This window comes from Hippopotamus amphibius, chromosome 9 (genome assembly GCF_030028045.1).
Source record: "Hippopotamus amphibius kiboko isolate mHipAmp2 chromosome 9, mHipAmp2.hap2, whole genome shotgun sequence".
Taxonomy (NCBI): Eukaryota; Metazoa; Chordata; class Mammalia; order Artiodactyla; family Hippopotamidae; genus Hippopotamus; species Hippopotamus amphibius.
Window position 1 is genome coordinate 91,753,608 of NC_080194.1, and position 24,851 is coordinate 91,778,458.

A 24,851-nucleotide genomic window follows, 5' to 3' on the forward strand; every position below is an offset into this window, starting at 1 on the left:
ATACAGAGTTCAGGAAATAGCAGGCCTTCTGCCCCCACCCCTGGCTGGACTGGGGGTCATTGGCTTACCTGCCCCCATTTACTCTGATACAAAAAAGAATTCCCACCAGTGGGTCTCAGTTGTAGGGAACCAGGCCTGAAAGTCCTAGACATCTTACTGAGCTAGAGATGGCCATGGCTCTAGGTGGCCCAGAGAGAGGAATGCAGGTGAGCCGATCTCCCAAGCCCTTGGAGTTTTATGGCTTTGGTACTAGAGAGGCAGCCTGCGGAGGTGCTCCTGAGCTGGGTTAGGGTCTAGGCTCTGCTGCGTGCTACGATGAGTATCCTTTCACCTCGTTAAGCTCAGGCTCTTCACCTGCAAAATGGGTTCATCACAGTGCCTGCTAGTTGAACTGATTCCATTGTAATTGAATTCATGCCTGCAGAGCACTGAGGAAGGAGTCTGTGAATGTCAGCTGCTTCGGCTTTGTTGTCTGACTTTATACCATGTGGAGAGAGCTCAGAGTCTGGGTGGGGATCCGACTGGGGCCCTGGCCAGGCTGAGGGTTAGAGCGAGGAGTCTCCTGTTGAGGGAATCACTTTTCTCCCTCTGTCCCCAGACGCCATGGAGGTGGTGCTGCTCTTCCTGTGTGGCCTGCTGGCCCCAGCGGTCCTGGCTAGTGGTAAGTACCCCTTTCTGATGGAGGGTCTGGGCCCCTTGGGACACTAGGGTTAGGGGGCTCTCAGATTCTACATGTCTGACCGGCTCCCCCACCTTTAGTCAGCGAAGAAAGTCCTAGAAGGCAGCAGCCAGTGCAGCCCCTAATCCAGCCTGCCCACCTCTCCCCACAGACTCCAGCCCTCAAGCGCACCAGGTCCCTGTAGACTTTTGACTTGAACTTTGGGAGCCAGACTTGCACATCAGTCTCTAGATTATGCAAGTCACATGTCCTCCCTTGGTCTCAGTTTCCCCACCTGTAACAAGAGGAAAATAGACATAAGATTAAAAAGGGGCAATAAACGTGAATGCTGTGAACGCAGACTCTGACTGGGGCTCTGAGCTGCACCTGCCTTCGGCCCCCAGGTTGGCCCTGGCAGGCAGGCCCACCCCTCCGTGCTTCTCTGGGCATCACTGCTTCCTGGGCCCTGCTTCCCAGGAGTCGCTTTATGGGGAGTGAGGCCTTTGAGACAAGGTGGGATATTTGGGAATCAGGATGTGTAGCTGTATTCCTCTTGACCACACCTGTTTGTTTTTCCAGCAGCCGAGCAGGAGAAAGAAATGGATCCTTTTCATTATGGTGAGTGGGGACGGTGACCCTGGGTGATGGTGGGGGGAGATGGGGATGGTGACCCTGGGTGATGGTGGAGGGAGGCGAGGCCCCATCCAGGGGAGGGACAGACACGCCCCCCCCTCCCCCGGCGCATCCCCTCTTCTGTCTCTCACCCTTGTTCCTTTGGCAGACTACCAGACCCTGAGGATCGGGGGCCTGGTGTTTGCTGTGGTCCTCTTCTCCGTGGGGATCCTGCTTATCCTAAGTAAGTTTGTTTGTTCCTTTGTTCACTGTCTAAGGTCCGTGTCTGTGGCTGTGAAGCAGGTGGCGAATGGTGTAAGAGCCTGGAGGTTCTCTTTCCTGGAGAGGGAAGGAGCTTGTCTGTCCTGTTTATCTCCAGGACTTAGTACACTGCTAGGCACGTAATAGGTGCTCAGAGAAACAGTGAAGAATGAACAAAATAAGTGCTCGATGAAAACAAACACAGATACGAAGGGGCGGGTGCTGTCCCAGTGCTGTATCTATCAGGGCATGAGTGGGGGTGTCACGGGAGAGAGGAGACTGGGGCTGTCCTTAGAGTGCTCCAAGGGGTGTGCCCCGGTGTGTGTTTCTGCATGTGAGCCTGGGCTGCACAAAGCCCTCTGTGCTTGCATGGTCAAGCGGACGGTGGGCTGTAGCCATCCAAGCTGCTGACAATTGAACCTTGGCCTCAGAAGAGCTCTGCTCCAACCAAGGATCGCTGCATGCAGCTGTGCAAGCCACACACCGCCCAGGAGTCGGGGCTGCTCTTCACACAGTCCCACAGACTCACAGCGCAGCCCTGCTGTGGCCAAGCCGGGACAGTGACCTTGGATGGTTTCTTTACCTTTCAGGTCGCAGATGCAAGTGCAATTTTAACCAGAAGCCACGGTAAGGATGTCATGGCTGTAGACATCTGGGATGATGACTTTAGGTGGGGACAGGGATGAGCCTGTGGTGCGTGACCCCAAATGAGTGTGCTTTTGGATTCTTATCTTAGAAACAGGCCATGTGTGTTGGGGTAGGGGTGGACGTTTTGAGGATTGCCAGGCAGCCTTTGGGGCAAAGGAGAGGTCAAAACATCAAGGGTTAGCCCGTCCTTCTTTCTTCTGATGTGTGTGTGGGGTGGGGGGTGGGGGGCTGAGGATGCTAGATCCTTGTCTGGAGGGTCTACAGTTGGGCTTGGGAGAGAGGAAACAGGGGGCCTCAGGGTCTGTCTCCCCTCTTCAGGACCTGTGACACTGCCCTGCAGGTCACCTGCTCACGAGGCTCTTTAAGCTTTGTGGAAACTTGGGCTACTTGTCACTCACCCTTCTACCCCCGCATAAGGGCACAACCCCTTAGTCCACCAGGGTGACCCAGGGCAGCCCTGGGCCTCAGAAGTCCAAAGTCTGTGGCAGGACACAACCCAAGGCCCCATGCAGCCCTCGGCCACCCTTCCCAGTAATTAGCTCTCTCAGGGGCTAACACTGAAGGGTGCCTGTAAGCTCCCCTGACGACATCCCCTTTGGCCCTGACCTCCCTGCTCCATGAGCATGGTGGAGACTGATCCACGTGACTTGGAGGAGGGGATCCCAGGGCCCTGCCCCAGCAAGGCAAGGGACGATGCCCTCTGGGTTTGCCCTGGAGACCTCTGACAGGCTCGCATCTTGTCCTCCTGCAGGGCTCCAGGGGATGAGGAGGCCCAGGGGGAGAACCTTGTCACCGCAAATGGTAAGTGTCAGCTCCACCCACCCAGGTGGGATGGAGGGAATGGGCAAGGGTCCTCGTACAGCGGGGATGGGGGACAGTCACCAGGTGCCATGGCCTCTCGAGAGCTGGACGGTCAGACGTGCGTCCATAGTGCCAGGGCAGGGCTGAGCTGGTGTCCCCAGGGCCTCTGCTCTGCATCAGCCCCTTACCTCCGCCAGACACGTTGTGGCTCCCGGCGGCTGCTGTGTACGGGGAATCTGCTCAGTGTCGGGCACGATACAAAGTGCTTCACTTCTCATTTTATGGGCACACAGCCGCATGAGGTTGGCATCACCCTCCGCGTTTTACTGCCGAGGGCCTCAGAAAAGTTGAGGAACATGCCAGGTCCTCTAACCAATGAACAGCAGGACAAGATCTGCCCCAGGTCTGTCTGGCTCAAAATCCCCATGAGTCACCTCTGCTGTGCGGGTCAGGCTTCCCCAGAGCCAGGCATGGGCATGGCCGCTGCAGGGGGTGGCCCACTGGGGTGAGGGGTTCATTGACTACCCTCCGTTTTGGTTCTCTTTCCAGCAACGGAGCCCCAGAAAGCAGAGAACTGAAGTGCAGCCCTCAGGTGCCAAGGTAAGATGCTGTCTGCCTGCATCTTCCCGTCATCATCACTGTTCTGACTGAAGTCTGGTCAAGGAGTCATCAGAGAAGAATTGGGCTGGCTTTTGCAATGCACACAGTTTTTATTACGAGCTGTGCTCTGAGAAGGCTCGTGTCTGAAGGGTGATGAGACAGACGGACTGAAACCTCCCAAGTGCACCACACACACACACACACACACACACACAGAATGAGCAGTTGGGAAAGAGGGCTTCCACACAACCCAGCAGTCAAGTTGATGGGGAGTCATCCTAGCTGCCACGTGGACATGACTTGGGAGAGAATTAGAGTCAGTGAAATACTCCTGATATCAAAGTAGCATAAAGACAATGGCTTTCAGTGATGATTCAGAAAGTACCTTCAGGCCACTTTTTAAAGTTAACGTTTTACTTTGAAACTTTCCAACCTACACAAAAGTAGGGAGAATAGCATATGACCCCGGCTATCCCAGTATTATCAGTTCTTGAGGTTTAGGGGCACTGTTTTTAGTGTCTGTTTAGTATTCGTTTCCATTGTTCATTTGAATACCTTGAATGCTTTACAGTTTTCAAAATGCTGCCCTGTACACAATTCCCTCGAGCCTGCCAGAAGAAGTAAGTAGGACAGGTGGAGTTTAGCCCCATTTTTTAGATGAAGAAACTGAGGTCAGAGAGAATAGTCTTACAGATAGTAAGTAACAGGCTGGAAGTTGAGCTCAGGGCTTTGTCGCTGAGTGTTGGATTTCATCATACCCATCTGCTCCTGCCTGTCTCCGTTTATAACATACCCTGGAATGTACTGGGGTGTGTGTGTGGGGGGGATCAGTCTTCTATCAGCTCACTTCTGCCTTTTTTTCATATAAATAAGGGATATACTTTATCCTAAATTGTAAGTTAAAAGAGATTTCTGGATGCAAAATGCCTGACACACCAGCTTTTACTGGGGTGGTAATAACATAGGGTATTGTGGAGCATTTGAATTCTTTCCTAAGTGCTTTTCTATCCTGACAAGAGCCCTATGGGTGGGCAGAGTGGGACCCATCACCTCCTATCTTCTAGCTGAGCCTCAGGAAGGTCAACGATGCCTCAGCTCAGCATGGCTTTAGATCCAATCCAGGAGGCAGGCATCCCAGCTGCAGCTTGGTGTCCTGTCCATGTCATGGCAGCCAGCAGCTTGGAATCTGGGGAGCAGTGTGGGAAGCCTCCAGGGAGGGAGGCTTCAGCTAGCAGTTGTCTTTTCTTTTTTTTTTTTTTTAAACTAGAACTTCCTTGGAAACCCTGTTTTCCTGAGTCTCAGGACAGCAAGCAATTCTTAGGGATGTCCTGCTGTAGAAACCCTGGGTTTAACAGTTTCCTTTCCACGTCTACCAGCTTCCACCCCCCTGAGAGAGCCCCCCCTCTGAGCCCCACACCCTCCTCCACCTTCATCTCCTGGCCCTGCTTCTCAGGCTCATCCTCCTTGATTTACTGAGAACTGAGAGTGGGTCTCATCTTGGGAGTTCCCGTGGGAGAGGGGCTGTCCTAATTAATGGCTGGGAGACAAGCAGGTAAAGAGTTTTGAAAGGAAGCCAGAGTTTCGTTTTAATTTAAATTCTCTCTCACTTCAACCTCCAGAACCTGAAGGCAGCTGCTGAACCTTTACATGCAAATGCTGATGCTTAAGAAAACCGGCCACTTCAGCAACAGATCTTTCCCCAGGAGAAGCCAAGAACTTGTGTGTCCCCTGCTCTCTCCCCAGCCCCTTGACACCTGTCTTCAACTTAATGATGCAACCCCCCCTCCCCCCACCTGCAGCCTGTGGTCTCGTCCACCTCCTGTGATGTGTGTGCCTGTGTGGGTGTATCTGATGACTGTGGTCTTCGTGGCTGCTTGTTTGTGGATGATGTTGTATTTTAGTGAACCTGGACCCACTTTCCTGGGCAGGAGCTGAGCCACGTGGCCGTCAGCTCCTCCCTGCTCTCCATGACCCCATCACCTCCCACTCCTGGGAGTCTGCTTTTTCCCTCAGAGACCAGTCCCTTCTCTTGATTTAGGGGTGGATGTAGGGGCTCGGGCATGGGTGGGAGTCTCCAGTTGGCTTGGGACTTGGGAAGGTTTACATCCCCTTCATGATCCTTCTACACGGCCCCTCTTCACTCCTTTTATAAGAACCTTGCTTCCATATTCGTCCCTGGACCAAGTCTGTACTGAGGTCTCTTGGCAGTGGGAGGTTCCCAGCAGGGAGCTGATGAGCCCACTTTGCCCTCGGGCAGCTACACCCTTACCTGGTGCCCATCTGCCCCGCCTTCCTCCGCCCCGGGGAACGTACCCCTTGCATATCTTCTCAGCAATAACCCCACGGGCTCTGGAACCCTACCCTCTTCTCCAGCCTTGCCTGCTCCCAAGACGCGTATCTATAGCCCAGCTTGCCTGGACTCAGACTCCTGTCCCTGAATTGGGGCTCTGGCAGGTGATGGCTGGAGGGGTGCATTCGGTTGGGGCCAGTGCTCTGGGGAGGGGCAGCTGGGAGAGCAGGGGTCCTTTGCTTCTCTGTCCACATCCCATTGGCCAGGCAGCAGGGGTGGCTCCTGCACCGTCTGCGCGCCTGTCCCTGGCCAGAGCGGCCAGTGCAGAGGCTGTGCTGTGGGTCAGGCACCGGGCAGGGCTCCGTGCAGCCCAGCTGCAGGGGCAGCAGCCTGAGGTCGGAGCTTGTGAAGAGAGTGGAAGAGCAGACTCCGCCCCTCCCGCCCATAGTGTTCGTGGAAACTAACCAAACCGTGCGGCTGTGACCAGGACTGCGGTTCCGTGTGTCGTGATCTCTCCTCAACAGCGACAGAAAGAAATTAAAATACCACTTGTTTCCTAGTGGCTCTGAGGTGCTTTCCTTTCTGTGAAAAAACCTGAGTCTTTGCTTGAAGGGCAAAGGGACCCTGTCCTCGGATCAGAGGGAGGAAGTGACAGCTGCAGGGCCAGCCAGGTGCTGTGTTTATTTCAGCTGCTTGACCACGTAGCTCCTCCCCTGCTTCTCCTGCCTCCCCGTTGTCTCCCCTCCTTTACCCGAACCCCTCCTCCTCACCCCTTCCTCCTCCTGCTTCTGCCCAGTCAGTGGGTTCAGGCTCCACCCCATAGGCAGACCTATGCCTTCTGCGTGGAGAGAAGGGAGTCACGATGGCTTGACTGAGGTCTTGCTGGCCTAGAAGGAAAGTTCTACCCTGTCCCTTTGATCAGTTCTGGGGCCACTGTCTAAGGACTTGACAAAGAAGGGTGTGGGTGGGTTACTTGGGTTATGAACAAAGCCCTTAACTTTCAACTTTCTCTAAACCCAAATACCCCATCCTGTAGATGAGTCCCTTATTTCTGTGCTCCAGTCACACTGGTTCCTGCCTTTATCTTCATGTTTAATGCCTTGGATCCCGACTGTAGAGCCCAGGTGGATAATGTCATTTGGTAGTGACACAACAGATGAAGCATAGGGGCCTGAGGTCACCTAGAGCAGTGGTTCCCAACCTTTTTGGCACCTGGGACGGTTTTCGTGGAAGACGATTTTTCCAAGGACCGGGGAGCAAGGGATAGTTTCAGGATGCTTCAAGCGCATGACATTTATTGTGCACTTTATTTCTATTATTATCACATCAGCTCCACCTCAGGTCATCAGGCATTGGATCCCAGGGGATGGGGACCCCTGACCTAGAGTGTCCTCCCAAAGACATTCCAATTCAGTTTTTTAAAGAGTACTGTTGGCCAAACAAATACAGCTGTGGGCTGATTCCCTTGGAGGATGCCCATGTGTGGCCCCCACCTCTGTGTGTTGTGTGTGTCTTTTATCTTGGGACCCAATTCCTAGAGGGCAAGGACTATGTCTTGTTCTGACCTAAGAATGCCTGGAACACCTTCGGGTCTCAAAAAAATCTTCATAGGATTTGCCTAGATTCTTTGAGTTGTTCAGAGCTGCAGACTAACAATGCATGGGTCCTGAGGGACTTGGTGGTCCAGCCACTGATTCCCTGGCCCCCCGTGGGACATGCGTGGTGCCTGTCCTTCTGCGATGCTTGTGCCCTCAGTTCCCCAGGTCTTTGAAAAGACTGAGGCTTATAGTTGAGATCAAGCTTAGCATGGTCAACCCAGAGATCATGGTGGTTAAAACATCTCTGGTCATGCTTAAACGTTGCGAATAAGCTAATGGCTACCAATCATGGAACACTCACTATGAGTCAGGGAATTATAGGCGTTGCAGCAATTTCAGAGAAAGGCTGGATGAAGATCCTTAGAGGCCCCAGGTGCACAAAAGTTGGTGGATACCTCCCCATACTCATTATTAAAAAGAAAACATTAAACTACAGAAATAAGTGTAATGAAGTCCAGTGGGGAGGTTCTGATTTTTCTCATAATAATTATGTTAACAATAGAGAACTGCAGTTCTCTCTAGCATAGGTGTAAAATGGTTATCCCTACTCTGCTAGACTCTGAGAAGCTACCTGTTTTCCTCCTGGTAATACAGCATGATCTTTGAGCTAGATAGTCACATCTTACAGATTCTCTCTGATAAACATGTGGCTGGTGTAGGGCCACACAGCTGGCAGGTAGGGGAGCTAGGAATTGAGCCCTGGCCGTCTGTCTCCAAAGTTCTTTATAGCACACACATGGCCTGGCTTCATCCTTTAGGAAGCTGATATCCAGGGGGAGGAAGAGGATTGTGTGGGCTGGTCAGACTGCATCTGGAGCCTGGTGGTCCCTTCAGGGCATAAACTAGCTGAACTGTGCTCTGAGGAGGGTCCTGTGGGAGGTGAGGGGTCTGGAACCAAGACACATAAAGAACAGTCAAGGAAACGGATGATCAAAATAATAATAAGGAATGAATGAGTGCAGCTGACATTTATCAACCACTTACTATGTGCCAAACACTGGGCTGAAGTCGTCATATATACCAACTCATTCAGAACTCACAACTCTGTAGGAAGGCATCCCTATTTTACAGATGAGTAAACTGAGGCTTGGTGGGACTTGCCTGAGTTTGCACTGCCGGTGGCAAAGCTAAGGTCTAGCCCAGGCCCATCCAGCTCCAAGCCAGTGTGACCGTGTGCTGCAGAGGAAAGGACCCAGGCCCATCATGTGGACGTGAGCGGGAGGCAAAACTTGGCCTAGTGTGAGTGAGTCCTTAGTTCCCAAGCTATGATGATCCAAAACTGGAATGAGCTCCCCGTCACTGGAAGTATTCAAAGTGAGGGCAAATGACCAGCAGGTGGGATCCTCTAGGCAAGATGGACCCTGAGAACCTAGCCAAGATGACCTAAGTGCCCGGGCCTGAAATGAGGAGCCCCTTGCCCCCCAACCAATGGAGGAGCTGCTTATTCCTCTCTGGTCCAGCACTTCATGGCCAGGAGAGAAGAATCCAGAATCCAAGCATGGATCACTGCTTAATGTGTGTCTTCCTTCTGGACTGGCCCTCCATGCAGGCGGGCCCACATCTGTCCACTCAGCCTCTAGGCACATGACTCACACTTGTGATTTGTTTGAAGAGAGCAAATGCAACTCTGTTGAACAGGAAAGCTGTCGTGCTGTGCCACTTCCCAGAAGGGTCTCCAACAGAGATCTCAGGTGTCCTGCACATTTCGCCTCCCAGCTGCTCCCCCTGCTCCCCACCTCCCCGTGAAATCCACTCCAAAGATTTTCAAGTCTATGTGCACGAGCTGTTTGTGCTTCTTAGCACCACATGAAAATAGGTCAATCTGCCTTCTGGGTCCCCCCGGGCTGTGGCCCTCCCCATCACTTTTTTTTTTTTTTTTTGCAGGTTGTGGATTGGAACTTGCCAAATTGTTCTTGGAAAAGAGTCAGCGGCATAGGGCAAGCAGCAGAGAGAGAGGGGTGGGTGAAGGGGATGCCAGGCTGAAGCACACCCCAAGGTCATCGGTCTCCTTCTCTTCCTGTGGGGAGGAGGGTTCTGCCCTCCCCAGGATCATGGGCTTGCAGGGGTGGCTGGCAGAGCTGAGGTGGGAGAGCTGTCCAGCTCCGTCTGGTTCACCCCACCTTGTCCCTGGCTGTTCTGCCTCACCCTGGGCCCAGAGAGAGAGTGAGACAGACTGCGGAGGGGGGCGGTGGTTGGTCAGGAGTGTTTGCTTGAGCCAGGGGAGGAACCTTGGAAATACCTGTCTCCAGGCCACAGAGAGGAAGAACGGCCACCTCTCACCATTAGCGTGATTCATTGCTGTCACAGCTGAACTCCAGGGGGGCAGAATCAGCCAGCTCAAGCCAACTGGCTGGCTGTTGATTTTATGCCAGCCCCAGCCCCGTGCCTGGTTGCACAATAGTGGGGCACTTGCCAAGGCAGGGAAGGCAGAGCAGGTGATGCTGCGATCGGGTATCCTGAAGGACTCGGGGTGGTAGGGGCCGCTGGGTGGTGGGCCCCCTGCACCATTCAGGAGAGTGAGTTCCTGCCTCCCAGCCAGGCTTGGAGGTGGCCTGGTGGAACAGAAGGAGGCTCAGGACATTCCCTTGTGTTCCCTCTGGCTGTGTGATCTGGGCAGACCCCAGCATCTTTGTCAGTTTCCTTCTCTGCAAAATAAAGTCCTTCCTAGCCATGGGGTAAACTGGGCTCCTGTGTAACCCTGGGAGCCTTGGTTTCCTCAACTGTACAATGGGTCCATCAATATCTTTCCTGTTGTCTCACAGGGTCAGAGTGGTGCAATGGACATAAAAACACTGAAAATTTTACACGTAGATATTATGTTATTGTTGACTAAAAAAAACCACACAATCTAAAAGTTGAGAATTATGTTTTATTTGGGGATATTACTGAGGACTATAGTCTGGGAATTGGCTTCTCGGATAGCTCTGAGGAACTGTTCCAAAGAGGTAAAGGAGAAGCCAGGATATATAGGAGTTTCTGCTGAAACAAACAAACAAACGTAGCTAAACATGAAAAGATTACTGCTAATCACAAAAACCAGGCATCCCAGGTGAAGGATTCTAGTGCTTTTCTGTGTATGGGAAGATGCAAGAGTCTAGGCTCATTGAAATTATTCCTTTGATATGCATCTTAACTATCTAGAGCCAGTATCCTGTTTTTATCCACCCTACGTTCCCCTCAGGGTGCACTGTCACCAGCAGTGGCCCATGGTTTGATGGTGGGAAACATTCTTTGTTTTCGGAAATGGCAGGCAACATTTTTTTGGTTCACATTATAAATATTTATATTATCATCCAGTTCCTTATGTGCTCTTTCTTTGATAGCAGGGTCCCCTTCTATCTTTTAGACTGGGGTTCAAGTTTTGACTTTTCCACATGCCATGGAATTTCTTCTTCTGTAAGATAGGTATCACAGAACCTGCTTGAATGAGTCATTGAGAAAAATGAAGCAGATCAAAGAGGCAAGTGTGCTTTGGAACTATCGAGAACCATAAAATGGATGGAATTGTTACCAAATGAGGAGAAATGGGTACCAGACTGAGTGAAGACAGACATTTAACAGACCCCATGATCTGTGTCCTCGAAGAAGCCAGAATAGACTTGGTAGTCTGTGAAATAAATAACAAAGATGATTACAAAATGTGAGCCATTTCGGCCATGTCAGTGGGATTCAGAAGGTCATGGAGGAAAGGCAGGAGCAGCAAGGAGTGGGCTTGCTCCTGAAGGTCTTCCTGGAGGTGGTGAGATTGGAACTGCTTTTCAGAGATAAGGAGGGATGTGGTTACTGGAAGGAGAAGGGCTGCAGCTGGAGAGAAACAGCCTCTGTTCTAGTTCAAGCCCAGACGTGACTTCTTAGAAAAGTCAAGAATGCATTTCTCTCCAGGGTATTCACTGTGGGAGAGGTGGGTCAAACGGGTTTTCCCTTGTCACAGGCTGTAGAAACAGAAGAGGACGTCCCCTTCTGCTGCCTGCTCAGGGAGCAGAAAGACCCGGGTGACCTTGACTCTGAGTACATTGCCCTTTGGCAGCTCCCAGGACCTGTGTGCCCCATAGCTCTGGCCATCTTGAAGCCAATAGTTAAGGAATGGACCCTCCAGGGCCCACCTCCTCCCAGCCCTGCCTTATAAGACCCCAGTGACCCCGGCATCCACAGCCACAGCAGGAGACAGGAGCCAGCGTTCCTTGGGGTTCGGGACCTCTGGGCAGCACAGATGGGGCCTGAGAGCCACCACCTTCCCTGCTGAGTGACTACGCGTGCCATGCAGCTGAAGACGGACCTGAGCCGGGAATTGGGGCTTTCTAGGGGCTTCTGGCTTCTTTCCAGCTGGAGGCCAACACCAGGACGATTGGCTGGGGTCCTGCAGTCCAAGGCTGTGCAGTCCCCCATACCTGGGGCTGGGGGATCTGGAGGACCCCATCTCGGGGAGGCTGGTGACAAGGGCCTTAGCCTCGTCGCTGGCTCTTGAGCACCAGGGAGACGAAGCTCAGCTGATGTCCCAGCCTGTTAACTCCCTAATCCACCAGCCCAACCATGACCGTCCCCAGATGGCTGCCCAAGGCTGAGGAGTCGGGGGACAAAGGAGGCCTGCTGGGGAAGATGGGGAGGCTGAGGACACGATCCCTTTGGACGGGACAGCGCTGAAGGAGGGTTCTGGCATTTGGGACCACCTCTTTATACCTCCCGAAGAGCTCTTTGATTTCTGAGTCTTGGGGAAAACAGCAGAGTGTGCCCCTCTTTGGCTCCAGCTTGGAACAACAGACAAAGGGAGAGGCGTTGGGGGTCTTTGCCTTGCAGTCTTTCTTTCCGGGATGGAAGAGTTGTGCTCCCGCCCCAGTTGCCCCCATATCCCAGAAAAGACTGGAAGAACAAGAAGTGGGGCCAGCTGCCAGCAGGGAAGAGCCGTGTTGCATGGGGTGTCGGGGAGGGAAGCGAAGGCTCAGGATGTCTGCCGGGTGGGTGGTTGCCTGGCAGAGGTCATGCGGAGAGGCAGGGATGCAAAGGTGCCCCAAGAACCTGCTCTAAAGATCACCCCGCTGGGGACTGAGCCCAGGGAAGGGATTACCATGATTGTCCGTGTCTCCAGGAGGTGAGGGTAATGAAGTTGGCACTTTTTAGGACGTTATTGGCCAGGCATTCTACCTACCCCACCTCTATTCCTGCGACAGCCCTGCAAGGTAGGTGCTATTGTCCCATTTTACAGATGGGAGACAAGGACTCAGAGAGGCGACCTTCCCCAGCATCATGCAATCCACAGTGGAGGAGTCAGGATGCAACAGGATAAAAGCGTGGGGGCATCTGCCTGCAGGGACAAGACACATAGAGGGGAGAGGCTTCCCTGGGCTTCTCTCTGGGGAATCGAGGGCCATGATCCAGGTCGAAGGAGCCAGGGCCTCCCTGGAAGAAATTAGGGTGTCTTCATGGGAGGGGATCCCTGCCCCCAATGTCAGCCAGGTCGATGACCTCCGTCAGGACAAGGAAGGAGGTGTGGGTGAGGTGAGACGGGCAGGACCCCCTTGACTCTTAACATCTGGCTTCCCCTGGACAGACAAATGAACGCTCTTATGAAAATTGCTGCAGGGCTCCAGGTGAAGCGCTGTGGAGGGGAGCAGAGCGGTGGGGAGGGGACCTCCCCAGGAAGGACTCTGGGGGAGCTGCCGGCAGGGGGTGGGGGGTGCTGGCTACCGGCTGTCTCTCTACGGGGACAAACTAGTTCTTGCTGCTTATTATAGGGCAGGTGATTTCACGGGAAGAGGCTGCGGTAGGCACGTTCTGGGTCTGCCTGTGCCACTGGCAAAATTATTTCACCTCTGGAACTAATTCATTCATTTAACAAAACTGGCCACCTAGTGCCAGGCCCTGTTCTGGCGATCTAGGCATGAACACAACAAATAAAAATCCTTGTTCTCCTGGAGCTTACATTTTAGTTAGGAGAGAAATGAGAAGCAAGACAAAGAAAATATGTAATTTATCAGATATAATAAGTGCTATAAAAAATAAGGCGAAGAAGGGATTTGAAATGTTGCAGAGTGGGTGTGTAAATTTTAGACTGGGATGTGAGGAAGAGTCTTTAGAGGCAGTCTTTGAAAAAACACCTGAGCAAGTTCAGTCAGGAAGTTCTCTGGAGGAAGAGTCTTCAGGAAGAGGGAATAGCCAGTGCAAAGGTCCTGAGGCAGGAGAGTGTCGGGAGGGTCAGGGGACCATCAAGGAGACCAGTATGGCTGGAGTGGAGAGACGGGGCAGGGAAATCACTGGAGACAAGGTCAGAGAGGTCATTGGGACCGATGAAGAAGGGCTTCTAGAACAGGGCTTTGGCTTATACTCTGAGCTCTCAGGGTGAGAGCGGGAGAGTGAATCCTTTGTAAAGTGAGAGGGTTGGGTGGGATGACCTTGGCGACCCTGTCCAGTTAGTCTATGACATAGGGTCTCCATCTGAGATGGAGATGCCTTTCTTCACAGCGTTAGTGTCTGGGAGAGAGAGAGAGAGTGAGCGAACGAGAGAGAGAGTGTGTGTGTGTGTGTGTGTGAGTGTGGCATTGGGGGGGGGGGGCTGTTTCTGGCTGAGGTCTCCCGTCTCAGGACCGCTGATATTTTTGGACTGAGGAACCTCTGAAGTCCCACCTAGCCCCGAGATTCAGGAACTTCTCCAAGTGCCCAGTCTGGGAACGTCACACTCTGGGCCGTGAGCACATAGGTTTCTATTTGAGAACATGTGACAAGGCCTGATCTTGTGAGCAGCTGGGACCCTGGGCAGGTGGGCCCCTGCCTCGTGGGTGGTGGGGAAGGGGTGAGGAGCCTGGAGGCAGGGCCGCCTGCTGGGGGGTGGCCCCCCCGGACAGACCTCAGCGCAGCCAGACAACCCCCTCCAGGCCTGCCCGTCTCCATTTCCAGAGTGTTTTCCAGCCGAGGCGGCTTTCTGGGTGTCATTAGTCATCCCCTCAGGGCAGGAAGTGTGGCTAAGGAGGGACAGAGAGGTGGGTGTCATCTGATCAGAGCCAAGGTCAGAGCCAAGGTCAGAGGCTGGGGCCAGACCAGCGCCTCCCAGACCCTGCTCTTCAGTGTCCGTGTCAGGCTGGCCCAGCAGGGTGGTGCACAAGGAAGGGACCTGAGGAAGATCCTGTGGTCCCAAGTGGGCCACACAGACTGCTTATTGCAGCCTTGCTCCAGGCCCTGTCAGGGGCCTCACTGGCCAGGGAACGGGGGCTCAGCTGAGCCAGGGTAGGGGCTGCTCTGCCCTCCTGCTCCTGCTGTTGGCTCCTGGCTCCAGCTGGGAAGTGGGCCCTCCATACCTGCCTTCCCGCTGGAAGAGCTGTCTTCCTGCCACCACCTGCAGCACCATCCTGCAGCCCTCAGAGGCCTCAGTAAGCTGCCAGTGTCTCCAGCTGGGCTGCTGAGGTGTGGTGGGTGGGTCTGACATCACTAGCCTGAGTAAGTCCCTGGGGGCTAAGTGAGGGGTCCCAGCCGAGGAAGGGCGGGTCACACACTGGCTCCCCCCCCCAGCCCCAGCTGCTCCCCATCTCTGCCCGGCTCCTGGGGTGACACAGGAGGCTGCAGCCCCGGGCCATGGCCTGGAAGCTCCCCACCCAGGGCATCTTCCAAGGGGCTGCTGCTGTTCTGTCCGGTCCCGGGGGCCTCCTAGCTCCAGAACAAGCCCTCGAGGCAGGATACATCAGGGCCAAGGCCCAGCTGGGCTGGAGGAATGAGGTGTCACTGAGTAAAGGCTTAGGGGAATCCTCACGTGCCCCTGAGTCTCTCCCTCAGCTGCCACCAGGCCAGGGGCAGGTGGGAGAGCAGGGGCTTTGATGCCACTGGCCGTGGGCCCGGCCAGTGCCCTCCTGGCCCCTGGCGACCTTTGCAGGCAGCCCGGGCTACACGGAGGCTGCTGGTTGTGGCATCTCTCCCCAGTGTGGGGACTGTGGTTTGTTTGATGTGACTCACAGCTTCCCCCTTCCTCAGGTGCCCTTGGAGGTCAGAGAATCTCCCCCACGCTCACGTGGATCCTGGCCCAGCCAGCCCTGGCAGGCAGACAGGCAGGCAGGCACGAGGTGAGGGCTCCCTTGCCAGCCCCTCCTCCCTGCCTTTGTCTCCTGCACATGGGCTCAGCTGGAGTGTGGAGGGAGAGAGGGCCACTCTTTCACCCGGGTTCTGGGTCACCAGCATCTCACAACTTTCTCTTCCCCTGAGGACACAGCCAGAAGTTCCTGCCATGGACAGGTGGTACCTGGGTGAGTCCCCTGAACCCCATCCCCCCCACCTTCTCAGACTCTGACACAGGTGTCCCTCACTTTCAAGTGCACTCCCAGCTCCCCAGGAGTACAGGAAAAGCAGAAACGAGGAGAAGCAGGATTTCTAAACAAGGGCATCTCAGTGTGGGGTCCTGGGCACGCCATCATCTCTGCTCTCAGCATCTCTGAGCTGCAAGAGCTGGGAAGGCAACTTGTGCAACAGCCCCCTTTCTGTGTGTCCATCTGTCTGTCTGTCCATCTGCAGGAACTCTGAAGCCAAACTGCTGGGTTCAGAGCTTGGTTCCCCCACTTGCCTGACCCCTGGGAAGTTAACTTCTCTGTGCCCCAGTTTTTTCATCTATAAAATGGGGATGATAATGCCTTCCTTGCCTCATAGAGTTGTGATGATTAAATGAGTGAATTTTTGTAAAGTGTTTAGAAGTGCCTTGCACATAGAGTTAAAAATGCAGCTATTGATTTGCTCTACCTATTTCTCTTGTCTTCTATCATCTTCTATCTTCCTCTTTTCTCCTCCTCCTCCTCTTCTTCTTCATCATCATCTACCATCTATTACAATCATCATCTATCATCTATCTATCTATATCATCTATCTATCTATCTATCTATCTATCTATCTATCTATCTATCTATCATCTATCTATCATCTATCTATCATCTATCTATCTATCTATCTATCATCTATCTATCTATCTATCATCTATCTATTATCTATCTATCTATCTATCTATCTATCTATCTATCTATCTATCTATCATCTATCTATCAACTTTCCACCTATTTTTATACTCCAGAAAGAATCCACAGTGGCTTACAAAGCTAGACAAAATGTACTAAGAAACCAAGATACTGTATAATAAGGGGGCACCTGTGTCTGTATGGAGAACCCCAGGAGTTTGGGGAGCACAGCCATGGGAGTCTGGCTTTCTACCCCTGGTTTCGTCCCTGACTGGCTGTTTCAGGCAAGTCCCTCAACCTCCCTGCCCTCAGTTGTCCTGGGTTGCCCAGTGGGGATCATGGCACTTCCCTGGCCACCTTCAGGGTCATGGTGGGGGCAGTGACCAGCTTGTTTTCTTTACTTGTGGAATGGCACAAACATGCATTCAGCAGGACAGTGCCTGCGAGAAACTAACACATGCTCAGCCCCTACCAAGCGTTAGCTCTGTTGTATCTTCATGAATATTCATCACTTGGCCCTGAAAGCAGAAGAGCTGAATGGGTGTCTAGGCTTCTGGTCTGCAGGCTGTGACATTTCCATTTTTCCATCTCACCCCCATGTTCATTTTGCTGGAAGGGAGTTGGCTTTTCTGGGCCCAACCAACAGTGTGTAACAATAGCAATAATGACACTTACTGTGTACCAGGCCCCCAGCCATGCCCTTTACTGCATTATCTCATGGTCTCCTCACAACAACCCATTTTACAGATGAGGAGACTGAGGCACACAGAGTCTAAGTAACCTGACAGAGGCCACGTACTTAGCAAGTGGAGGAGCCAGGAAGTGAACTCAGAACTTGATCCCCTGCCACTGCTTGAGGAGGATTAATAGATGGAGTCCTTCTGAAGGACTAACCACCCCTTGATGGACGCTGACTTCTGACCTTGGCCCTTTGGCTACATTTGAGCATCAGCCTCTTCCGGAAGCTAATTTGATTGATTAGAACTCAGCCAGGAACATGAGCATCCATGGAGTACCCAGTGCCGGGGTCCCCAAGGTGAACGGGGCCACAGCAAAGGGAGGAGGATTTCCTGACTCCTAAAGCTGAGGGCTGACAATGAGGTATCACCCCACACCGGTCAGAATGGCCATCATCACAAAATCTAGAAACAATAAATGTTGGAGAAGGGGTGGAGAAAAGGGAACTCTCCTGCACTGTTGGTGGGAATGTAAGCTGGTACAGCCACTATGGAAAACAGTTTGGAGGTTCCTTAAAAAACCAAAAATAGAACTACCATATGATCCAGTAATCCCATTCCTGGGCATATACCCAGAGAAAACCATAATCCAAAAAGAAACATGTACCATAATGTTCATTGCAGCACTATTTACAATAGCCAGGACATGGAAGCAACCTAAATGCCCATCAACAGATGAATGGATAAAGAAGATGTGGCACATAGATACAGTGGAATATTACTCGGCCATAAAAAGGAACCAAATGGAGCTATGTGTAATGAGGTGGATAGACGTAGAGACCGTCGTACAGAGTGAAGTAAGCCAGAAAGAGAAAGACAAATATTGTATGCTAATTCATATATACGGAATCTAAAAAAAAAAAACAAAACGGTACTGATGAACCCAGTGACAGGGCAAGAATAAGGATGCAGATGCAGAGAATGGACTGGAGGACATGGGGTTGGGGGCGGGGGGTGAAGGGAAAGCTAGGACGAAGTAAGAGAGTAACATAGACATATATACACTACCAAGTGTAAAATAGATAGCTAGTGGGAAGCTGCTGTATAACAAAGGGAGATCAACTCGATGATGGGTGATGCCTTAGAGCGCCAGGACAGGGAGAGCAGGAGGGAGTTGCGGGAGGGAGGGGATATGGAGATATATGTATAAACACAGCTGATTCATTTTGGTGTACCTCAAAAGCTGATAAAAGAGCGTAAAGCAATTATATTCCAATAAAGAGCTTTAAAAAAATAAATAAATAAAATTAAAAAAAAAAAAGCTGAGGGCTAGCTTCAGTCTCCACCTCACCTCTCACCAGCTGTGTGCCCTTGAGCCAGGGCCGTACCCTCTCTGTGCCCCAGGTGCCTCACCTGTAAAATGGGTACATAACACAAAGGGCAAGGAAATAACAGGAACGTGTTTTGCAAATCGTAAAAACAAGGCATTCTGCCTGCGGTAAGGCCCAAGCTTCGGTGTGACAGGGGAAAACTGGCATGGAAGCTGTGCTTCACGGCTGGAGAAGGAAAGTTTCAGAGGCTGCAGGAAAAGAGGACTTAGTTAGGGATGACTGGAGCCTTTCTGACCCAGGTGTGAGCCGTTAGATGCGGCCTGGATGGATGAAGAAAATGACAGAGGAAAGGGCGTTCCTGGGGGTGAAATGGAGGTGTGAACGTGGGTGGGGGGCATAGGTGGGCTGTGAGGGGCCAGGCACCCTGAGACCACCTCAGCGAAGCCTTGAGTGCCAGGCAAGACACATCAGCCAAAACAGCGACCTCCACAGCAGTGGGTGAGGCTTGGAGCTGTCCCCACGCGACCCCCGACCTTGCCCCCCAAGCTGTAGTATACACCAAGTATATTTCTAACTCCCACTTCCCTGTTGTCACAGCCCCAGCTGCGGCCTCTCCGACTGGTGGAAGGACACCACAGCTGATCTGTCCCAGCCCTTCTCTCTGGAAATTTCCTTTGGGAGGGTTTGGAAAGCCAGCCAGCTCCTCTCTGCCCCTGCTGCCCCTGCACCTCCTCACACCGCAGCAGGAGCCCCACTGTCCGCACCAGGGCTTTGCTTGTGACCAGGGTAAATATTACCTGGCACTGTTAATGTTTAATGCCCCCACCCCATCCCTGGCCACCCCACAGCCAGGCACTCTCCCTGAAGCAGAGGCAGAGGGAAGAGGGCAGTAGGACGTGCCCGGTGTGCGGGGGGAAATGGCAGAGTTGTCGACAGAGGACGGTGAGTGTGTGTGTGCGTGTCTGTCTGTGTGTGAAGCAGGAGGTGGCTTGGACCGCCTTTGGAGGGTGAGCTGGACGCCACTCTTCCATCTCTTGGCACCCCTGCCTTCCGGGCTACCCAGCACCCCTCTCTCACCCCGTGCCAGCCTCCTTGCTAAGAAAACTTGCCTTTAAAGGAGGATCCCACCTTAACTCTAAAGAAATCTAGCTTAGATGGCAGAAACTCGGGTGCCAAGCAGGAGCTGCTGGGGGGTGGGGAGTGGGGAGCATGCACCTGTCCTGGTTCCGTGTATTTTCTGGGCTATCTAAGCTCAGAGCAGGAGGCAGATGGGGGTTAGGCTGGGTCGGGGTGGACCCCTCTGCTCAGCCTTCTCAGGCTGGCTTTGGGGTAAGAGCTCTCAAGTTCAGGACACACTCCCAGAAGGCATCCTGCAAACGAGGGTGATCGGGCCTGGAATCCAATGGGCCCTCTGTTGACTGTGGTGATCTGAGCGCCAGATCTAGAAGAGATGAGGGCTTTGGGTGGGGGCATGTTCGTCTGATGGCTCAGGAAGAGGTGGTCAGGGAGGAGGCAGGCTCCTGGTGTGGTGATGGGAGCTGTGAGTCTGGTCATGGCTCTGACACTAACACCCCATGTGACCCTGAGCAAGACCTGAAGTGAATCTGGGAAGGCAACCTTGGAGGACTTCTGCATGGTGATGGGCACCTGAGGCTCCCAGAGGCTTCCTTGGCCTCAGGCTCTACAGGGCCAGGAGCGGATCCCTTCTAGCCTGTTCTCTGCTGGCCTAGGGGGTGAGCCGCCAGGACAGCTGGGCTCACCAGGCCCACCGCCCAGGGCACAGTTCAGCACAGCCTGAGAGGTGCCGACTGGTGTGTTCCTTTGACCTTGGGCACTGCTCCCCTAGTGCCAAGAAGGGGCTCAAGCAGGGCAGGGAAGAGGGGCCACCGCTAGCTGTGGCAAAACAGCTCTGACCAGGTGCCTTCCAGCTGTCCAACTGTGAGTGTGCTGTTTACAGGGCCAGAGGCAGAGCCGTGACATCTGCCGGGGGCTGGAGACTGGACCCAACCACTTGGCCTTGAAATGTGACAGGCAGCACAGCAAAGGGGTTAAACACCTAGCTTCTTAACAACCAAGTGCCTGGGTTCATTCCCAGCTCGACCCTTTTCTAGCTGTGTGACTCTGGGTGAGTTGCTTAACCCCTCTGTGCCTCCATGGTCTCATGGATGATACTGGAATAATGTTAATGTCTCATAGGGTTGTTACAATGGTTAAGTGAGCTACTGCCTTGCTAGCCTCAGCCTGGTGCAAGGTGAGCACAATATATCAATGTTTTGGAAATAAATTTGCTTTCCCCTGAGGACAGCAACACAGGAGAGAAGGATCTAGAAATATGAGTCCAAGACCCAGCTCTGCCTCCAACTTTCACTGGGGCTTTAGACAAGTCTTCAAACTGGTCCTCAGTTTCCTCCTTCTGTTCAGTGAATGTTAAGGTTTTATTTATTTATTTATTTATTTATTTATTTATTTATTTATTTATGCATTCACTTCACAAGTATTTGCTAAGGACCCTGTAGTTGATTAGTCATACGGAGAGAGTTTGCTGGTGAGTCTTACGGGAGAGGCCTCTGCTGGCCTTTTCTTACTTTTGTATGAAGCGAGGAGAGAAAAGAACCAGCCCTTCCCAGGGGTGCCAGAGGCCCGCAGGCATCGTGGGTCTCTGCTTTACACACACACAGTTGGGTCCCAAGCTGACCATTGGGAGCCGCCTAGGGCAGTGGGGCAGTGATGCTAGCAGACCCACCAGCCCCCGCTCCTGGGATCTCCCTCCACCAGCCTCCCCTGGCCTCCTTGGACCTTGAGGGTGCTGGGACGGGAAGGAGCGGAGTCCACTGTTTCTGAGGCTGAAACACACCACCGTCTGTGACTCACCCCTCACCCATCTCTGGCTCTCTCCTCAGGCGGCAGCCCCAAGGGGGACGTGGACCCATTCTACTACGGTGAGCCCCCTCGTATCCCCGGTCCCCGGCCTCCCCCAGCCCTGGGATACGTGCCCCCACTTTCCCCAGTGATACTGCCGGCTGGGCTGGGGGAGGGGTCTGGGCTCGCTCATCCCGCCTCCTTGCCCTCTGCTTCCGCAGACTATGAGACCGTCCGCAACGGGGGCCTGATCTTCGCCGCCCTGGCCTTCATCGTGGGGCTGATGATCATCCTCAGTAAGGGGGGCTGTCGTGTTGGGAGGGGGTGCTGATGGGGGCACACCTCAAAGCCACGGAGCGCACTGGGTTCCCAGCGGGGGTGGGGAGAGCCCTCTCACCCCCTCCCAGATCCAGGAAGGGGGAGTGAGTTTCTCGGATCCCCTCTCCTCCCCCACGCATGCTGTGGGAACGGACGGACACCCTGATGGAGAGAGAGGTCTCGGCTGCCCCACTGCTTGGTCTTTGGACCACCTAGAGGAGGGTCCCTCGTCCTCAAGTGCGCCCTCTAGTGGACCTGGGGGACTGTGGCGATGGGAAAACTGGCTGCCACTGGCCCTGGGCAGCTCCAGTGTACACGGGGGCCAGGCAAAGGGAGAGAACCGGCCTCCCCTGGACACCCCCTCCCCCAGATCGGGGTGCTTTCTTGGCTTGAGCTACAGCTCAGCCCACTTAATCTTCTTGGCATCACTGGGGGATGGACACCACCATCTCCATTTTCCAGATGAGAAACTAGACCCACCCTGATGAGTGCAGCAACTTGCCTGAGGTTCCACAAATCGGAAGCAGAGCGGGTTCAGCCACACTCGGGAGTGTCCACCCTACCCCCACCCATGGCCTGCTGCCAGAAGGCGAGCGTGCTTGGCAGCCAGACGCTTTAGGCGCCCCTGCTAGTTTACTGGGGGTCCTTTACCCCCTGGGCCTTAATTTGCTCACCTGTTAAATGGGGATGATCCCACTTGCCTCAGAAGTTTAGGGCTAACAGCCAAAGGCACAGCAGCCAAGAAAGCACTCAGAAGGATCCAACGTAGGTGTGAGGTGTTCTAGGGGAGAAAACTGTCCTTGCCTACCCACCAGCCCCAGCAGGCACAAACAGCGAGAGCTTAATAAATGCTTGTGGACTTGTTTTGGGGCAACCAGAAGAAAAATATACAGAAACACACCAATGACAGAGAATGTAGCAAATACACCTCCGTGTCCTGGGATTCTAACACGTCCGTGGTGGTGTCCCCCGACCTGGAGGCTGCGCTCTGCAGATGTGGCCAGTCTCCCCAGTTCCCCTGAGGACAGCACTGTGTAGTGGCTGAGCACACAGTGTGGGGGGCACGTGGGTGTGAGCAGGGATCTTAGCCCTGGACTTACTGCCATTCTTCTCCAAGAGCTTATTGAAGAAGCCCAGTACCACGGTGGCCCAGGCTCGGTAAGCTCACGGTCCACCACGGAGCCACTGTAGTAAATGCCTGTTGTCTGACCAACCGACTGACGCGGGCTTCTGAATGCTTATGGTGCAGCCCTACATAGAGAGAGAGAGAGACAGTCAACTGTGGCCTCCAAGCCAGACACCGAGCGGTACAGGCAGGAGGGAGGAAGGAGAGACTACAGAGCTGAGTCCTCCAGGGCAGGGAGGGTCTCCTTGGAAAACTCATCTCCTTTCTCTCTTTAAGGCAGACGATTCCGCTGCGGAGGCAAGAGGAGGCACCGGTGAGTGCCTGCCCTGGTGACTGATGGGGTGGGCAGGGAGGGGCCAGAGGGGAGGGGCAGGTGGAGGAGTTTGGTCTCTGAGGCCCGTGAGGAGGGTCCCCAACCTCAGGGGCCCCTGGATCGCTGCCTCCCTCCCTCTTACCTGTCTGCTTTCTTCCATCCCAGGCAAGTTCACGAAGATGAGCTGTAATGAGAGGTAGGTTTGCCAGGAACGGGTGAGGGGATAGTAAGGAAGAGGTGGGATGAGCTTGGAAGGATTTCAGGGTCTTCCATCCATCAGCCAGGTGTCTGTCACCCTCACGTGTTTTTAAATGATGGCCAAGTGCCTGGCGTGGCGTGTGTGGCCAAGGGAGGCTGCCGAGACGCACCAGAGAAAGGTAAGGTGAACAAGGAACAACATGAAAGTCCCCACCTCTGCCCCCTCACAGCCCCAATCCTGCCTTTGTCTTTGCAGAACCAGCCTTTGCATCAGGGCCGCCTAGGCAGCCTTCCCTGAGCCGTAGACCTTTGTCCCCGGCACTGCCAGGCCCTCGGGCTGAAGGAAGCTCCCGTGACCCCTGGGATCGCCTCCTCCCACCCCCTGCTAATAATAAAGCCGGCCTCAGAGACGGTCCTTCCCTGGCCTGCCTCCCTCCCTCCTTCTCCCCTGTAACTGGCACCATGCACTCCTCCACATCGGAGTCAATACAGCCTGGTTTCTTGTTTTTCGATTATTCGCTCTGGTGCCCATGCCTGTTAAAGCAAGACGTTCAGCAGCAGCATCTCTAGACCTTTCCCAGAGATGCCAAGAGCCCCAGGGACAGAGAGCTCAGCCTGACTTCCAAATGCCAGGCAAAGGGAAAGCCGGGAAGGCCGAAGGTCACAGGCTCAAAGCTGCTGGGTCTGTTGGAGCTGCCCAGGCCCTGGGTGTCACTGTCGGAGCTTTCCAGTGGGCGTAGCGGCAGCCGTGCCCTGGGCCACCAGCGTTGTAGCTGTTTGTGGCCTCATTGTGTGCTCTGCCGTTTCCCGAGGTGCACCAGCCTGCCACGATGGGCGGGTCTGGGGGTCTGGGGGGCCTCGGCACACGCTCTCTTCCTATCCCCCTCCTGAACCTGGTACGAAGCTCCAGCCATCCCCTTTCCACTCTGGGGGCCAGCTGGCCTCAGCTGGACCTAATCTCATCCACCTGTTTGGGTGCTGGCTTGGTTAATCCCAGGGCCAGGGGCCAGAGAGTGGGCGGTGAGGGTGGCCCTCTGTTAACCGTCTGCTCCAGCCCCCGTCCATTCTGGCAGGGGATCACCCGGAACAGCTTCAACCCAAGATGGTGTCGGGCTGGCCCTCCCACCCGTGCCCGACTTCCTGATGCCTGCGGGCCCCTGGCAGCCAAACACGCTGCTCCCCTCGGGCAGTTTCTGCCCTCTGGAAGGAGCCCCTCTTCCCTCTCCCTCCCTGCCCTGCAGAGGCCTCTGACAGGCTGGATGGGATGGTGGGATTGTGGCACGACCTAGTGTCCAATCTCCTCATCTGGGTCTTCGAGCATCCGGAGGAAGGAGTGGGGACCGGCCGGGGAACCCAAGACAGCAGGAAGTTAGCGGGGAGTTTAAAAGGAACAGGGAGGGTGTGTGTGGGGACCAGAGGCAGGGAAGGCAGCATTCAACTTGAGAATTGAGCTCTTTGTCTTAATCCACTGCCCCCAAGGACACCAGCCCTCACAGACTCACAGAAGGCTTGAGCACCAAAGGCCCCCAGAGAGCAGAATAGACAATCCTTAGTTTTCAGAAAGGGAAACGAAGGTCCTGAGAAAGGCAGTGACGTGACCAGGTGACACAGCCAGCCTGTGTCGCAGCCAGAGCTACAAACCA

The 24,851-nt window shown here is 54.0% G+C and overlaps 2 protein-coding genes across 4 annotated transcripts in view; both read left to right on the forward strand.

Moving 5' to 3' along the window:
• Positions 1-6,574, forward strand: part of FXYD6 (FXYD domain containing ion transport regulator 6) — a 38,315-nt gene extending 31,741 nt beyond the window's left edge. The window contains exons 2-8 of one of the 2 annotated variants that reach the window (XM_057695843.1): positions 599-661; positions 1,241-1,276; positions 1,440-1,514; positions 2,122-2,158; positions 2,931-2,980; positions 3,530-3,580; positions 5,200-6,574. In XM_057695843.1, coding sequence (XP_057551826.1) covers positions 604-661; positions 1,241-1,276; positions 1,440-1,514; positions 2,122-2,158; positions 2,931-2,980; positions 3,530-3,558 — 285 coding nt within the window. In that variant the 5' untranslated portion in view covers positions 599-603 and the 3' untranslated portion in view covers positions 3,559-3,580; positions 5,200-6,574. Of the gene's footprint in view, positions 1-598; positions 662-1,237; positions 1,277-1,439; positions 1,515-2,121; positions 2,159-2,930; positions 2,981-3,529; positions 3,581-5,199 lie in introns of both variants that reach the window. The other variant, XM_057695842.1, reaches the window with a different exon arrangement.
• An 8,968-nt stretch (positions 6,575-15,542) lies between these two features.
• FXYD2 (FXYD domain containing ion transport regulator 2) lies at positions 15,543-23,698 on the forward strand. 2 transcript variants are annotated; one of them, XM_057695845.1, is made up of 6 exons: positions 15,543-15,690; positions 21,295-21,333; positions 21,475-21,549; positions 22,974-23,010; positions 23,176-23,206; positions 23,465-23,698. In XM_057695845.1, the coding sequence occupies exons 1-5, from the start codon at positions 15,672-15,674 to the stop codon at positions 23,198-23,200; spliced, it is 195 nt and encodes a 64-aa protein (XP_057551828.1). In that variant the 5' UTR covers positions 15,543-15,671; the 3' UTR covers positions 23,201-23,206; positions 23,465-23,698. The 2 variants fall into 2 exon arrangements, with proteins under 2 accessions (XP_057551828.1, XP_057551827.1); XM_057695844.1 differs by lacking the exon at positions 15,543-15,690 and adding an exon at positions 19,242-19,336.
• The last annotated feature ends 1,153 nt before the right edge of the window (positions 23,699-24,851 follow it).

Bases quoted from the DNA above. Each gene is read 5' to 3' on its own strand.
- FXYD2 (XM_057695844.1), top strand. From the start codon at position 19,312: ATGGCAGAGTTGTCGACAGAGGACG. The intron at 19,337-21,294 runs GTGAGTGTGTGT...CTCTCTCCTCAG, and splicing joins AGAGTTGTCGACAGAGGACG to GCGGCAGCCCCAAGGGGGAC. The intron at 21,334-21,474 runs GTGAGCCCCCTC...CTGCTTCCGCAG, and splicing joins CGTGGACCCATTCTACTACG to ACTATGAGACCGTCCGCAAC.